The sequence below is a fragment of the Panulirus ornatus genome, chromosome 6, assembly GCF_036320965.1.
Source record: "Panulirus ornatus isolate Po-2019 chromosome 6, ASM3632096v1, whole genome shotgun sequence".
NCBI classification, from domain to species: Eukaryota; Metazoa; Arthropoda; class Malacostraca; order Decapoda; family Palinuridae; genus Panulirus; species Panulirus ornatus.
Window position 1 is genome coordinate 55,046,355 of NC_092229.1, and position 16,666 is coordinate 55,063,020.

A 16,666-nucleotide genomic window follows, 5' to 3' on the forward strand; every position below is an offset into this window, starting at 1 on the left:
GTGGAAGAAGAAAGTTAAGAGTAAATGTGAATAAGAGCAAGGTTATTAGGTACAGTAGGGTTGAGGGTCAAGTCAATTGGGAGGTGAGTTTGAATGGAGAAAAACTGGAGGAAGTGAAGTGTTTTAGATATCTGGGAGTGGATCTGTCAGCGGATGGAACCATGGAAGCGGAAGTGGATCATAGGGTGGGGGAGGGGGCGAAAATTTTGGGAGCCTTGAAAAATGTGTGGAAGTCGAGAACATTATCTCGGAAAGCAAAAATGGGTATGTTTGAAGGAATAGTGGTTCCAACAATGTTGTATGGTTGCGAGGCGTGGGCTATGGATAGAGTTGTGCGCAGGAGGATGGATGTGCTGGAAATGAGATGTTTGAGGACAATGTGTGGTGTGAGGTGGTTTGATCGAGTAAGTAACGTAAGGGTAAGAGAGATGTGTGGAAATAAAAAGAGCGTGGTTGAGAGAGCAGAAGAGGGTGTTTTGAAATGGTTTGGGCACATGGAGAGAATGAGTGAGGAAAGATTGACCAAGAGGATATATGTGTCGGAGGTGGAGGGAACGAGGAGAAGAGGGAGACCAAATTGGAGGTGGAAAGATGGAGTGAAAAAGATTTTGTGTGATCGGGGCCTGAACATGCAGGAGGGTGTAAGGAGGGCAAGGAATAGAGTGAATTGGAGCGATGTGGTATACAGGGGTTGACGTGCTGTCAGTGGAGTGAATCAAGGCATGTGAAGCGTCTGGGGTGGACCATGGAAAGCTGTGTAGGTATGTATATTTGCGTGTGTGGACATGTGTATGTACATGTGTATGGGGGGGGGGGTTGGGCCATTTCTTTCGTCTGTTTCCTTGCGCTACCTCGCAAACGCGGGAGACAGCGACAAAGTATAAAAAAAAAAAAAAAAAAAAAAAAGTTTGTTGAGTATTCCTGGGAAACTATATGGGAGGGTATTGATTGAGAGGGTGAAGGCATGTACAGAGCATCAGATTGGGGAAGAGCAGTGTGGTTTCAGAAGTGGTAGAGGATGTGTGGATCAGGTGTTTGCTTTGAAGAATGTATGTGAGAAATACTTAAAAAAGCAAATGGATTTGTATGTAGCATTTATGGATCTGGAGAAGGCATATGATAGAGTTGATAGAGATGCTCTGTGGAAGGTATTAAGAATATATGGTGTGGGAGGCAAGTTGTTAGAAGCAGTGAAAAGTTTTTATCGGGGATGTAAGGCATGTGTACGTGTAGGAAGAGAGGAAAGTGATTGGTTCTCAGTGAATGTAGGTTTGCAGCAGGGGTGTGTGATGTCTCCATGGTTGTTTAATTTGTTTATGGATGGGGTTGTTAGGGAGGTGAATGCAAGAGTTTTGGAAAGAGGGGCAAGTATGAAGTCTCTGACACATATATCCTCTTGGTCAATCTTTCCTCACTCATTCTCTCCATGTGCCCAAACCATTTCAAAACACCCTCTTCTGCTCTCTCAACCACGCTCTTTTTATTTCCACACATCTCTATTATCCTTACATTACTTACTCGATCAAACCACCTCACACCAAACATTGTCCTCAAACATCTCATTTCCAGCACATCCATCCTCCTGCGCACAACTCTATCCATAGCCCACGCCTCGCAACCATACAACATTGTTGGAACCACTATTCCTTCAAACATACCCATTTTTGCTTTCCGAGATAATGTTCTCGACTTCCACACATTCTTCAAGGCTCCCAGGATTTTCGCCCCCTCCCCCACCCTATGATCCACTTCCACTTCCATGGTTCCATCCGCTGCCAAATCCACTCCCAGATATCTAAAACACTTCACTTCCTCCAGTTTTTCTCCATTTAAACTTACCTCCCAGTTGACTTGACCCTCAACCCTACTGTACCTAATACCTTGCTCTTATTCACATTAACACTCAACTTTCTTCTTTCACACACTTTACCAAACTCAATCACCAGCTTCTGCAGTTTCTCACATGAATCAGCCACCAGCGCTGTATCATTAGCGAACAACAACTGACTCACTTCCTAAGCTCTCTCATCCACAACAGACTGCATACTTGCCCCTCTTTCCAAAACTCTTGCATTCACTTCCCTAACAACCCCATCCATAAACAAATTAAACAACCATGGAGACATCACACACCGCTGCCGCAAACCTACATTAACTGAGAACCAATCACATTCCTCTCTTCCTACACGTACACATGCCTTACATCCTTGATAAAAACTTTTCACTGCTTTTAACAACTTGCCTCCCACACCATATATTCTTAACAACTTCCAAAGAGCATCTCTATCAACTCTATCATATGCCTTCTGTAGATCCATAAATGCTACATAGAAAACCATTTGCTTTTCTAAGTATTTCTCACATACATTCTTCAAAGCAAACACTTGATCCACACATCCTCTACCACTTCTGAAACCACACTGCTCTTCCCCAATCTGATGCTCTGTACATACCGTCACCCTCTCTATCAATACCCTCCCATATAATTTACCAGGAATACTCAACTTTGTCCCCTTTACCTTTGTACAATGGCACTATGCAAGCATTCCGCCAATCCTCAGGCACCTTACCATGAGTCATACATACATTAAATAACCTTACCAACCAGTCAATAATACAATCAACCCCTTTTTTCATAAATTCCACTACAATACCATCCAAACCCGCTGCCTTGCCAGCTTTCATCTTCCGCACAGCTTTTACTACCTCTTCTCTGTTTACCAAATCATTTTCCCTAACCCTCTCACTTTGCACACCACCTCGACCAAAACAACCAATATCTGCCACTCTATCATCAAACACATTCAACAAACCTTCAAAATACTCACTCCATCTCCTTCTCACATCACCACTACTTGTTATCACCTCCCCATTAGCCCCCTTCACTGAAGTTCCCATTTGTTCCCTTGTCTGACGCTCTTTATTTACCTCCTTCCAAAACATCTTTTTATTCTCCCTAAAATTTAATGATACTCTCTCACCCCAACTCTCATTTGCCTTTTTTTTCACCTCTTGCAACTTTCTCTTGACCTCCTGCCTCTTTCTTTTATACATCTCCCACTCATTTGCATTATTTCCCTGCAAAAATCATCCAAATGCCTCTCTCTTCTCTTTCACTAATAATCTTACTTCTTCATCCCACCACTCACTACCCTTTCAAATCTGCCCACCTCCCACGCTTCTCATGCCACAAGAATCTTTTGCGCAAGCCTTCACTGCTTCCCTAAATATATCCCATTCCTCCTCCACTCCCCTTACCTCCTTTGTTCTCACCTTTTTCTATTCCGTACTCAGCCTCTCTTGGTACTTCCTCACACAATATATATATTATCTCACTTTACCTTCCTGTCCAAGGTGTCCCTTCTATTTTTAAGAGGCTCCTGTAGCATTCAGGAAGCTGGACACCATAAATAAACACAGAGAATTAGATAATTCTACAAATTACCTTACAGATATTCATTCAAGAAATTTGAATGTATAAATGATTTTGTTAATGACAAGGTATCTGGCATACTTACAAGCTGAATTCTTCGTACTGGAAAATATATTACATACCCATTCTGCCTGCTTCCTGGCCTGAGCTATACGGCTGGGTAAATATGATTGAACATCAGCATAAAACTCAGTCTTTCCATCTTGAGGATCACCAAGAGCTACCTGAGCTTGCAGGCCAGCTAACTGAAGTGCTACTTTTTCATTGATAGGAAAATCATCAGCCTGTAAAATAACGCAGTGGAATTGTGAATAAGAATTGGCCTGAAATGAAGAAAAGAACATGAAATATAAAAAAAAACCTGAGGAGAATGTAAACTGGACAAGAATAACATGAAAAAAAAATATATAAGAAATATGAAAAGAAGTAAGTTGATGGAGCAAAGTGCATGAGATATCATTTTCAATAAATATACCCCAGGATCCCTAAATGGGGCTCCTGAAGTTTAATGCAGCACTACATTCAAAAGCAGATAAATGACGGACTTCCTTTGGAGCAAGAAACTGTTCAACAACACCCTGCTCATGTCAAATGAAGATGATGCAACATCACCGAAGATGACTTTTGCAGGTGGTGTACAGGGATGCATTTCTGTAGTGTTGCTGACACTTTCTGCATTTTTTAATCAAGATGACCTCAAACAAACTGTTCATAGAGGGATGCACTTCCGTAATGTTGGTAAAACATTTTGCAATTTTCTTACCAAGGTCAGCTCAAACAAACTCTTCACAGAGGGATGTAATTCCTCAATGCTTCTGACAATTACTGCAATCTTTTATTTTCTAAGCCCTGGAACCCTTTTATTTTGCTGTACTCCAAGTAGAAGCAGGGAAACGATGGATTTCTTTGGAGTGAAAAGATTCTCTTTCTATCCACTGATGATGATACAGTCTTGTTGAAGGTGATCTCGAACTTGCAGATGGAGTTTGGAAACACCTCGGCAAACTTTCATAGAGTTTATTAGTGAAGACACTTTTATTTAACAAATGACTAGCCAAGCATCTCATGGCAGCTCCTTTATTTGCTGAGATAGCTTAAACTCTAAAGCTTATGGACAGTCATTTAACTGGGAACCTTTATTTTCCATAGTGAGCAAGGATGACAGGGGGTATCTCTTTATACTTCATTACTGCCTCAAGTTTACCACTGCTAAAAGCTGCATAAAAAAACACTAAAGCCAAGGAACAAACTTGCTTAAGATACTAAAGCCATCATTGCCCCCCAAAGTTGTGAACAAGAATTCTCTCTTGGTAAGAAAATTTTGATACAGAAAGTTAAAGAAAAAACATTCTTCATATGAAAAATATTGCATCTTTCAAAAGACATGAGGTGACTTAAATGAAATAGATAAAATTCTTACTCTTCTAAAGGTTTGTTTGAGTTTAAAGAATTTTCCTACAAGGGAAAAGTTTGCAGAGAAAGCAAACTATACCAAGGACTGATGTCCATTCCATACATATTACTGAGGAAGTGCACTCCTCATCATGTAACTGGGAGGTGCATTCCTCATCATGTAAATGGAGAGGTGCACTTCTCATCATGTAACTGGGGAAGTGCACTCCTCATCATGTAACTGGGAGGTGCATCCCTCATCATGTAACTGGAGTCGTTCACTCCTCATCATGTAACTGGGGAAGTGCACTCCTCATCATGTAACTGAGGAGGTGCACTCCTCATCATGTAACTGGGGAAGTGCACTTCTCATCATGTAACTGGGGAGGTGCATTCCTCATCATGTAAATGGGGAGGTGCACTCCTCATCTGTAACTGGGAGGTGCATTTCTCATGTAACTGGGGAGGTGCACTCCTCATCATGTAACTGGGAGGTGCATTCCTCATCATGTAACTGGGGAGGTGCACTCCTCATATGTAACTGGGGAGATTCATTCCTCATCATGTAACTGAGAAGGTGCACTCCTCATCATGTAACTGGTAAGTTACACTCCTCATCATGTAACTGGGGAGGTGCATTCCTCATCATGTAACTGGGGAGGTGCATTCCTCATCATGCAACTAAGAAGGTGCACTCCTCATCATGTAACTGGTAAGGTACACTCCTCATCATGTAACTGGGGAGGTGCATTCCTCATCATGTAACTGAGAAGGTGCACTCCTCATCATGTAACTGGTAAGGCGCACTCCTCATCATGTAACTGGAGAGGTGCATTCCTCATCATGTAATTGGGGAGGTACACTCCTCATCATGTAACTGGGGAGGTAAATTCCTCATCATGTAACTGGGGAGGTGCATTCCTCATCATTTAACTGAGAAGGTGCACTCCTCATCATGTAACTGGTAAGGTGCACTCCTCATCATGTAACTGGAGAGGTGCACTCCTCATCATGTAACTGGGGAAGTGCACTCCTCATCATGTAACTAAGGAGGTGCATTCCTCATCATGTAACTGGTAAGGTGCACTCCTCATCATGTAACTGGGGAGGTGCATTCCTCATCATGTAACTGGGGAGGTGCACTCCTCATCATGTAACCAGGGAGGTGCACTCCTCATCATGTAACTGGGGAGGTGCACTCCTCATTGTGTAACTGGGGAGGTGCATTCCTCATCATGTAACTGGGAAGGTGCACTCCTCATCATGTAACTGGGAAGGTGCACTCCTTATCATGTAACTGAGAGGAGCACTTCTCATCATGTTACTGGGGAGGTGCACTCCTCATCATGTAAGTGGGAGGTGCACTCCTCATCAAGTAAGTGGGAGGTGTACTCATCATCATATAACTGGGAAGGTGCACTCCTCATCACGTAAGTGGGAAGGTGCACTCCTTATCATGTAACTGAGAGGAGCACTTCTCATCATGTAACTGAGGAGGTGCACTCCTCATCATGTAAGTGGGAGGTGCACTCCTCATCAAGTAAGTGGGAGGTGTACTCATCATCATGTAACTGGGAAGGTGCACTCCTCATCATGTAAGTGGGAAGGTGCACTCCTTATCATGTAACTGAGAGGAGCACTTCTCATCATGTAACTGGGGAGGTGCACTCCTCATCATGTAAGTGGGAGGTGCACTCCTCATCAAGTAAGTGGGAGGTGTACTCATCATCATGTAACTGGGAAGATGCACTCCTCATCATGTAAGTGGGAAGGTGCACTCCTTATCATGTAACTGTGAGGTGCACTTCTCATCATGTAACTGGGTAGGTGCACTCCTCAACACGTAAGTGGAAGGTGCACTCCTCATCAAATAAGTGGGATGTGCAGTCCTCATCAAGTAACTGGGAGATGCACTTCTCATCATGTAACTGGGAGGTGCATTCCTCATCATGTAAAAGGGAAGGTGTGCACCTCATCATGTAACTGGGGAGGTGCACTTCTTATCACGTAATGGGAAGGTGCACTCATCATGTAACTGGGAAGGTGCGCACCTCATCATGTAACTGGGGAGGTGCGCTTCTTATCATGTAATGGGGAGGTGCATTCATCATGTAACTGAGGAGATGCACTCCTCATCATCTAATAGGGAAGGTGCACTCCTCATCATATAACTGGAAAGGTGCACTCCTCATCATGTAACAGGGAAGGTGCACTCCTCATCATGTAACTGGGAGGTGCACTTCTCATCATGTAACTGGGAGGTACACTCCTCATCATGTAACTGGGAAGGTGCACTTCTCATCATGTAAGTGGGAATGTGTACTCCTGATCATGTAACTGGTGAGGTACACTTATCATGTAACTGGGAGGTGCATTCCTCATCATGTAACTGAGGAGGTGCACTCCTCATCATGTAACTGGGAGGTGCACTCCTCATCATGTAACTGAGGAGGTGCACTCCTCATCATGTAACTTGGTAGGCAATCATCATCATGTGACTGAGGAGCTGCAGTCCTCATCATGTAACTGGGTAGGCAGTCATCATCATGTAACTGGATAGGTGCACTCATCATCATGTGACTGAGGAGGCAATCCCTATCATGTGACTGAGGAGGTGCAGTCCTCATCATGTTATACAAAAAGTGACCCAATTATACAAAAGCTAAATGGAAGTTGAGTTTTCCTCTACATAGGGTCAGTCCTCTGTTCAGAACCAGTCAAACCGAAACTTTCTACGCAAAGAATGGAAGAAACCCAAGGACTGCTCAAAGAATCAAAGCTCTCATAATCCATATCACCATTCAAGCCAAGAAATCAAGATCTTGCTCCAGATACTACGGTCAATTTGGGGGTCCCATAGCAAGAAAATTAATTACAACAAAGACTTTTTCTAACATGTTGAAAGCACCCCTCCTAAAATTGCTTATTTTCAGGAGGCAGATCTTTTGAATCTTGACTTACATTAATCCACTTTTCTCCTCAGAAAATTATAACAGACGAACTGAGAGTTAATCAATGATTAGCAAAAAAGGGTATTCCAACATCATGTTTCATATCCGATCTATCCAGACAACAGTCACATTTGAGATGTGTAAAAGAATGCCATTTTGATGCAATTATCCCGGAGTCTGATACTTTGGCCACACAAACTGTGTTGCTTAAAACCCCAGCGCTTTTGAACAAATATCCAAACATCACAAGTCCAAAACATGCAAACACAAGGTTAACAGCATAAGGTAGAGTAAATGTATGGTGAATAAGCTAAAGCCTTGACAGGTGAAAAGTAAGGCAAACTTGATTAGGTGCAAAAATGACACTTAAGTGAATTTCTGACCTGAAGTAACCAGAAATTTTCCTCAAACTTGATTAGGAGCAAAAATGATGCTAAGTGAATTTCTAACCTGCAGTAATCAGAAATTTTCCTCATTAAGAAATCTGCAATTTGGAATATACACATTTATAACTTAAGAACTTAACCTGACTATTTTCTTCTGAATCTGCAGTAATCAGAATTTTTTTTTACATAAGCCTCTGTAAAAATGCATATGAGATTACTGTCAGTTTGTTCTTGACACCAACTCACCAAAGCATGAGGGGCAATTAGGTAAAACAGTAATATAATGCCATGTGATGATCTGGTCAGCCCAAATGGCATCAATTAGAATTCAAGTTTCCTTTCTTGCCTCCAATATATTAGTTATCAAGATCTCTGTAGCTTCCCTAATATCCATCTGAAGATGCTGTAAACTGAATCAAGGAATCATTAGCAAGTCCAAACAGCGCCAGTGAGTAAGTGCCAATAAATGTAGGTAGGAGGTCACTCAGTGCCACCCCACCTCTGCACCTTTCTATCAAACACCTCAACAGGTTGCTACCTAGTTACTAAATCATGTAAATGTGCATCTGCCTGCCTCATATGTTTTTCAATGGTCAATAGGAGTAAATTATTCAAGGATACTCTCCATGTTAGAGGGCAAAATGGTATTTCAGAAGCCTATCAAGCAAGAGCTCTCTCAGATACTCATAAGTGTTCATAATAGAGAGATTTGCCTTGTACATGTATCTGGATCTGGGTGGTGTTCATCATAATATTAACACAGCTAATAGCTAATAATGACAGTTGAAGAATCTGGAAGGGTGTGCTAAACAGGCAAAGTCAACAGTAAAACAGTTAATGATGAGCTGGAATATCTATAAATGCAAAGAATAGGGAGGGAGTTGTTATTTCATAACTTTTGAACAAAACACATTTTTTCATGAAAGTATAAGGATGAAATATCAGACAATGATAAAAGATTGGCAAAGAGTAAGAAGGCTGAAGAAAGCAATGAAAGGAAAGTCTTCTTATTAGTCTGGATAGGGTTGCTGAAAGGAATGAGGTGGCCTACTCCAATGCATTAAATTTGTAGGAAAAGGGGGCTAACATGACTGTACTGGCTCTTACAAGTAAACTGAAAGGAATAGGCATCACCAGCAATACTTAAAAATCAATAACATGCATCAAGTTGCCTAAACACTTTGAATTATTATCAGGCTTAATGTTTATTTGGTACTTACTCTGACGACACTATACACCGCCTGGGCATACAAGAGATTGACTTGAACTGGGTCACTTGGGATTTCACGGGGAGTACGGAACAAACGTTTCCGGAACACAAATCTATTTTCTCCTGCATTGACTGTTTGCGATGCTCTTTTATTAGCTGTACCACATGTTCCAGAGCCTCCAGCTTTTAGTTGCTTCCTGAAAAAAAATACATTCCAATATTGAGGTCAACACTGATGAATATATGGAGTTACGGTCTTCAAGGATGCACTTCAAAGCCTAAGAAGAATGGCCATGGATAGAATAGCTATAGGGCCTCCCATTTTAGGCACAACTGTGTAAAAAATGATGTATAATAATTTTCCATACAGCAAATTAGCTTCCCCTATCCCTGGGGACAGGGGAGAAAGAATACATCCCACTCATTCCTCACGTGTCGTAGAAGATGACTAAAGGGGATGGGAACGGGGGGATAGAAACCCTCCCCTCCTTGTATTTTAACTTACTAAAAGGGGAAACAGAAGAAAGAGTCATGCGCGGAGTGCTCATCCTCCTCGAAGGCTCAGACTGGGGTATCTAAATATGTGTGGATGTAACCAAGATGAGAAAAAGGAGAGATAGGTAGTATGTTTGAGGAAAGGAACCTGGATGTTTTGGCTCTGAGTGAAATGAAGCTCAAGGGTAAAGGGGAAGAGTGGTTTGGGAATGTTTTGGGAGTAAAGTCAGTGGTTGGTGAGAGGACAAGAGCAAGGGAAGGAGTAGCACTACACTTGAAACAGGAGTGGGGGGAATATGTGATAGTGTAAGAAAGTAAACTCTAGATTGGTATGGGTTAAACTGAAAGTGGATGGAGAGAGATGGGTGATTATTGGTGCATATGCACCTGGGCATAAGAAGAAAGATCAGGAGTGGCAAGTGTTTTGGGAGCAGATGAGTGAGTGTGTTAGTAGTTTTGATGCACAAGACGGGGTTATAGTGATGGGTGATTTGAATGCAAAGGTGAGTAATGTGGCAGTTGAGGGAATAATTGGTGTACATGGGGTGTTCAGTGTTGTAAATGGAAATGGTGAAGAGCTTGTAGATTTGTGTGCTGAAAAAGGACTGATGATTGAGAATACCTGCTTTAAGAAGAGGGATGATGCTTGTGGCATGAGAAGCGTAGGCAGATTAGAAAGGGCAGTGAGTGGTGGGATGAAGAAGTAAGATTATTAGTGAAAGAGAAGAGAGAGGCATTTGGATGATATTTGCAGGGAAATAGTGCAAATGACTGGGAGATGTATAAAAAAAAAGAGGCAGGAGGTCAAGAGAAAGTGCAAGATGTTAAAAAGAGGGCAAATGAGAGTTGGGGTGAGAGAGTATCATTAAATTTTTGGGAGAATAAAAAGATGTTTTGGAAGGAGGTAAATAAAGTGCGTAAGTCAAGGGAACAAATGGGAACATCGGTGAAGGGGGCTAATGGGGAGGTGATAACAAGAAGTGGTGATGTGAAGGAGATGGAGTGAGTATTTTGAAGGTTGGTTGAATGTGTTAGATGATAGAGTGGCAGATATAGGGTGTTTTGGTCGAGGTGGTGTGCGAAGTGATAGGGTTAGGGAGAATGATTTGGTAAACAGAGAAGGGTAGTAAAAGCTTTGCGGATGATGAAAGCTGGCAAGGTGGCGGGTTTGGATGGTACTGCAGTGGAATTTATTAAAAAAAAGGGGGTGTCTGTGTTGTTGACTGGTTGGTAAGTATATCTAATGTATGTATGACTCATGGTGAGGTGCCTGAGGATTGGCAGAATGCATGCATGGTGCCATTGTACAAAGGCAAAGGGGATAAAGGTGAGTGCTCAAATTACAGAGGTATAAGTTTGTTGAGTATACCTGGGAAACTATATGGAAGGGTATTGATTGAGAGGGTGAAGGCATGTACAGAGCATCAGATTGGGGAAGAGCAATGTGGTTTCCGAAGTCATAGAGGATGTGTGGGTCAGGCATTTGCTTTAAAGAATATATGTGAGAAATACTTAGAAAAACAAATGGATTTGTATGTAGCATTTATGGATCTGGAGAAGGCATATGATAGAGTTGACAGAGATGCTCTGTGGATATATGGTGTGGGAGGCAAGTTGTTAGAAGCAGTGAAAAGTTTTTATTGAGGATGTAAGGCATGTGTACGAGTAAGAAGAGAGGAAAGTGATTGGTTTTCGGTGAAAGTCTGTTTGTGGCAGAGGTGTGTGATGTCTCCATGGTTGTTTAATTCATTTATGGGTGGGGTTGTTAGGGAGGTGAATGCAAGAGTTTTGGAGAGAGGGGCAAGCATGCAGTCTGTTGTGGACGAGAGAGCTTGGGAAGCGAGTCAGTTGTTGTTCGCTGATGATACAGTGCTGGTGGCTGATACGGGTGAAAAACTGCAGAAGCTGGTAACTGAGTCTGGTAAAGTGTGAGAAAGAAAAAACTGAGAGTAAATGTGAATAAGAGCAAGGTTATGAGGTACAGTAGGGTTGAGGGACAAGTCAATTGGGAGGTAAGTTTGAATGGAGAAAAACTGGAGGAAATGAAGTGTTTTAGATATCTGGGAGTGGATTTGGCAGTGGATGGAACCATGGAAGCGGAAGTGAATCACAAGGTGGGGGAGGGGGCGAAAGTTCTAGGAGCTTTGAAAGATGTGTGGAAGGCGAGAACATTATCTCGGTAAGCAAAAATGGGTATGTTTGAAGGAATAGTGGTTCCAGCAATACTATATGGTTGCAAGGCGTGGGCTATAGATAGAGTTGTGCGGAGGAGGGTGGATGTGTTGAAAATGAGGTGTGTGAGGACTATATGTGGTGTGAGGTGGTTTGATCGAGTAAGTAATGAAAGGGTAAGAGAGATGTGTGGTAATAAAAAGAGAGTGGTTGAGAGAGCAGAAGAGGGTGTTTTGAAATGGTTTGGTCACATGGAGAGAATTAGTGAGAAAAGATTGACCAAGAGTATATATGTATCAGAGGTGGAGGGAATGAGGAGGAGTTTGAGACCAAATTGGAGGTGGAAAGATGGAGTGAAAAAGATTTTGAGTGATCGGAGCCTGAACATGCAGGAGGGTGAAATTCATGCAAGGAATAGAGTGAATTGGAACGATGTGGTATACCGGGGTTGATGTGCTGTCAATGGATTGAACCAGGGCTTGTGAAGCATCTGGGGTAAACCATGGAAAGTTTTATGGGGCCTGGATGTGGAAAGGGAGCTGTGGATTCGGTGCATTACACATGACAGCTAGAGACTGAGTGTGAAAGAATGTGGCCTTTGTTGTCTTTTCTTAGTGCTACCTCGCGTGCATGCAGCGGGGAGGGGATTGTCATGTCATGTGTGGAGGGGTGGCGACGGGAATGAATAAAGGCAGCAAGTATGAATTATGCACATGTGTATATATATATGTCTGTGTATGTATATATATGTATATGTTGAAATGTATAGGCATGTATATGTGTGCACGTGGATGTGTATGTATATACATGTGTTTGTGGGTGGGTTGGGCCATTCTTTCATCTGTTTCCTTGCGCTACGTCACTAATGTGGGAGACAGCGACAAAGCTTAATAATAAAAGAAAAAGAAATATATGTGCTTATGAACATACAACAGGATTTATTGCAAAGTAAAGAAAGGCCCTCCATGTTCATAACATTTACAGGTAGAGGTACTGACTATATTCCCATTAGCTAAATGAGGGCATTAATCATGAAACAAAAAACAAAGGGGTAGTGGGATGGTACAATGTCCTTAACTAGCTCTGTCCGTGCTAAGAAATGAAGGTGCTAAGAAGGTTTCAAGAATTCATATTCTGAACCTGAGTGCTAAGAAATGAAGGTTTCAAGAATTCATATTCTGAACCTGAGAACAAATAAATGATGCACCTCCACAATAGTACAGAAATGTAGTCTATATACAATACTCAGCAAGGGAAATTCACCAGTATTTATCCTTGGCCTTCTGAGTCTCTCAGATATTTAGCCTGTCAGGCATAAAATCCTCATCTACATACTAATCTATTTTACCTATTTTTCTAGTATCATTACTCCATATGCAATTGAGTGATGTGGGTCAGGTAAATACAGCCTCCAAGCATCACTCTGATATATTCTCTACCCATGTCCAGTATTTTGAAGTGAAAAGTGGACTCTGCATATATATTCCTCAGTATTATCACTATGATTTAAGAAAGTTATATGCAGAATGACATCATTTTGTAAAGTGTGAAAAGTTATTGAACAGCAAACTTCATCATAAGGAGAAATGGTGTGACTAAACTATTTCTGCATATGGATACACTTCAAGCGAAAAGTCAACTTCAGCAGAGTTGTATCATTAGTCTATGGATGAAAAGGATTACATACTCTTAGAGGAACTCACTCAAAATTTCGACCTTTCCCTACTACTGATTGTAGAGCAGCTTTAAAGATGCAGTAGCCCCATGAGAGGGGTCCTGGGGTTATATAATCAAGTAAGTAATCATAGATAAATCATAGTGAAAAGATGTGAATTTTCTTTTTATGATGCCTGTTCCTGGAGATTGTTTTGTTTATTCATTATATATTTTTCATAAACTTCCAAATTTTCTTCAATCATGAATCAAGAAGAAGAATATTGTAAAATCAGAAAAAATAGAAAAGATATTACTAGAATGAATTCAGATGATATAAGTAACCTCCTTTTATATATATATGATTTTCTGCTAACACTGGCACTTATACAGTACATGACATCTACCTCTTTTGGTAATAATCTACATGATTAATGCAACTTCATGCCTTTTTTTTTTTATCAATCTGCCAGATTTTGATGTCATGAATTAAAGAATCATTTTCAACAAATTTTACAAATTTTCTTAAAAAATGTAAATTTCCTCTGCTTAACATACTTTAACAGAAATTTTGATAGTAAATAAGGAAAGCTTGTAGTTTTTCAAAGTTGGAAGTGAAAAGAGAGTCAAATTCAGACTTCCTGTGTGGGGAAATGACACTTTTTGTGGAATGTCCATGAGTTTATACAAAATACATGATATCTGTGAATTATGGTAGCATTCTGTATCACAAAGATGCATATGCAAGCTTCTGGAAAAGCTTTGCCTTCTAATATACATGTATTCCTTCGTTTTACAGCCTTATACAGGAAAATTTCTTTCAAATTTTACACCTTATAAAAAAACACCATATATAGAAACATTAGTTAGAAGTAGTAGGTAAGAGCATTAGGCATGAGCATCAAGTAAAAGTAATCAGTGGGAACATTAGGTAAAAGCCTCTGCAGACACTGCACTGGAATTGCCCTCTGGCAGTAGCCTGTTAAGGGTGAAGCACTAAAGGCTAAAAAGCAGCACTGGAGTTCTCTAGATATGGAGAAGCATTTGCCATGGCTACCTCCTTGAGGGAGTTCCAGTTCATACAGGCATCAGGGATATGGATAGATTTAAAAAAAAGTGAATGTTTACCGCTAAATATAGTTTTACAAAAATTCTAATTCTGAAGAAGGAAACCTTATGGTCATTTAAAGTTGAAACGTGTAATGCAATGAAACCTTACCTCCCTATCCACACCCAGGCCCCAAAGACCTCTCCATGGTTTACCCCAGACATTTCACATGCTTTAGTTCAGTCCAATGACAGCACATTGACCCTGGTATACCACATTGTTCCAATTCACTCTATTCCTTGCAAGCCTCTCACCCTCTAGCATGTTCAGGCCCCAGTCGCTTAAAATCTTTTTCACTCCAGCCTCCCACTTCCAATTTGGTTTCCTGCTTTCCTTGTTCCCTCCACCTCAGATACATGTATCCTGTTTGTCAACCTTTTCTCACTCATTCGTTCCATATGACCAAACCATTACAACAAAAGAGTAAAAGTATCTAAATGAACTATTGTAGTACACTTTAACACTGAAAGAAGTATTTTTCTATATCTGGCATTAACATTCCTTAAAAATTATATTAATTTTATTATTATTATTATTTTGCTTTGTCACTGTCTCCTGTGTCAGCGAGGTAGCACAAGGAAACAGACGAAAGAACGGCCCAACCCACCCACATACACATGTATATACATACACATCCACACACGCAAATATACATACCTATACATCTCAATGTACACATATATATACACACAGACATATACATATAGACACATGTACATAAGGGTTGAGGGTCAAGTCAACTGGGAGGTAGGTTTGAATGGAGAAAAACTGGAGGAAGTAAAGTGTTTTAGATATCTGGGAGTGGATCTGGCAGCAGATGGAACCATGGAAGCGGAAGTGAATCATAGGGTGGGGGAGGGGGTGAAAATTCTGGGAGCCTTGAAGAATGTTTGGAAGTTGAGAACATTATCTCGGAAAGCAAAAATGGGTATGTTTGAAGGAATAGTGGTTCCAACAATGTTGTATGGTTGCAAGGTGTGGGCTATGGATAGAGTTGTGCGCAGGAGGGTGGATGTGCTGGAAATGAGATGCTTGAGGACAATATGTGGTGTGAGGTGGTTTGATCGAGTAGGTAATGTAAGGGTAAGAGAGATGTGTGGAAATAAAAAGAGTGTGGTTGAGAGAGCAGAAGAGGGTGTTTTGAAATGGTTTGGTCACATGGAGAGAATGAGTGAGGAAAGATTGACCAAGAGGATATATGTGTCAGAGGTGGAGGGAACGAGGAGAAGTGGGAGACCAAATTGGAGGTGGAAAGATGGAGTGAAGAAGATTATGAGTGATTGGGGCCTGAACATGCAGGAGGGTGAAAGGCTTGCAAGGAACAGAGTGAATTGGAACGATGTGGTATACTGGGGTCGACGTGCCGTCAATGGATTGAACCAGGGCATGTGAAGCGTCTGGGGTAAACCATGGAAAGTTCTGTGGGGCCTGGATGTGGAAAGGGAGCTGTGGTTTTGGTGCATTATTACATGACAGCTAGAGACTGAGTGTGAATGAATGGGGCCTTTGTTGTCTTTTCCTAGCACTACCTTGCACACATGAGGGGGGAGGGAGTTGTTATTCCATGTGTGGCAAGGTGGCGATGGGAATAAATAAAGGCAGACAGTATTAATTATGTACATGTGTATATATGTATACGTCTGTGTGTGTATATATATGTGTACATTGAGATGTATAGGTATGTATATTTGCGTGTGTGGACGTGTATGTATATACATGTGTATGTGGGTGGGTTTGGCCATTCTTTCATCTGTTTCCTTGCGCTACCTCGCTAACGCGGGAGACAGCAACAAAGCAAAATAAAATAAGCAAAATAACATAATTCATACTGTCTGCCTTTATTTATTCCCATCACCACCTTGCCAC

At 41.3% G+C, this 16,666-nt stretch overlaps 1 protein-coding gene across 1 annotated transcript in view; it reads right to left on the reverse strand.

The window, feature by feature from the left end:
• Window positions 1-16,666, reverse strand: part of Myo81F (Myosin 81F) — a 387,373-nt gene that overhangs the window by 167,305 nt on the left and 203,402 nt on the right. The window contains exons 26-27 of the mRNA XM_071662293.1: window positions 9,383-9,569; window positions 3,556-3,717 (exon numbers count right to left, since the gene is read on the reverse strand). Of these exons, the coding sequence (XP_071518394.1) occupies window positions 3,556-3,717; window positions 9,383-9,569 (349 nt within the window). The remainder of the gene's footprint in view (window positions 1-3,555; window positions 3,718-9,382; window positions 9,570-16,666) is intronic.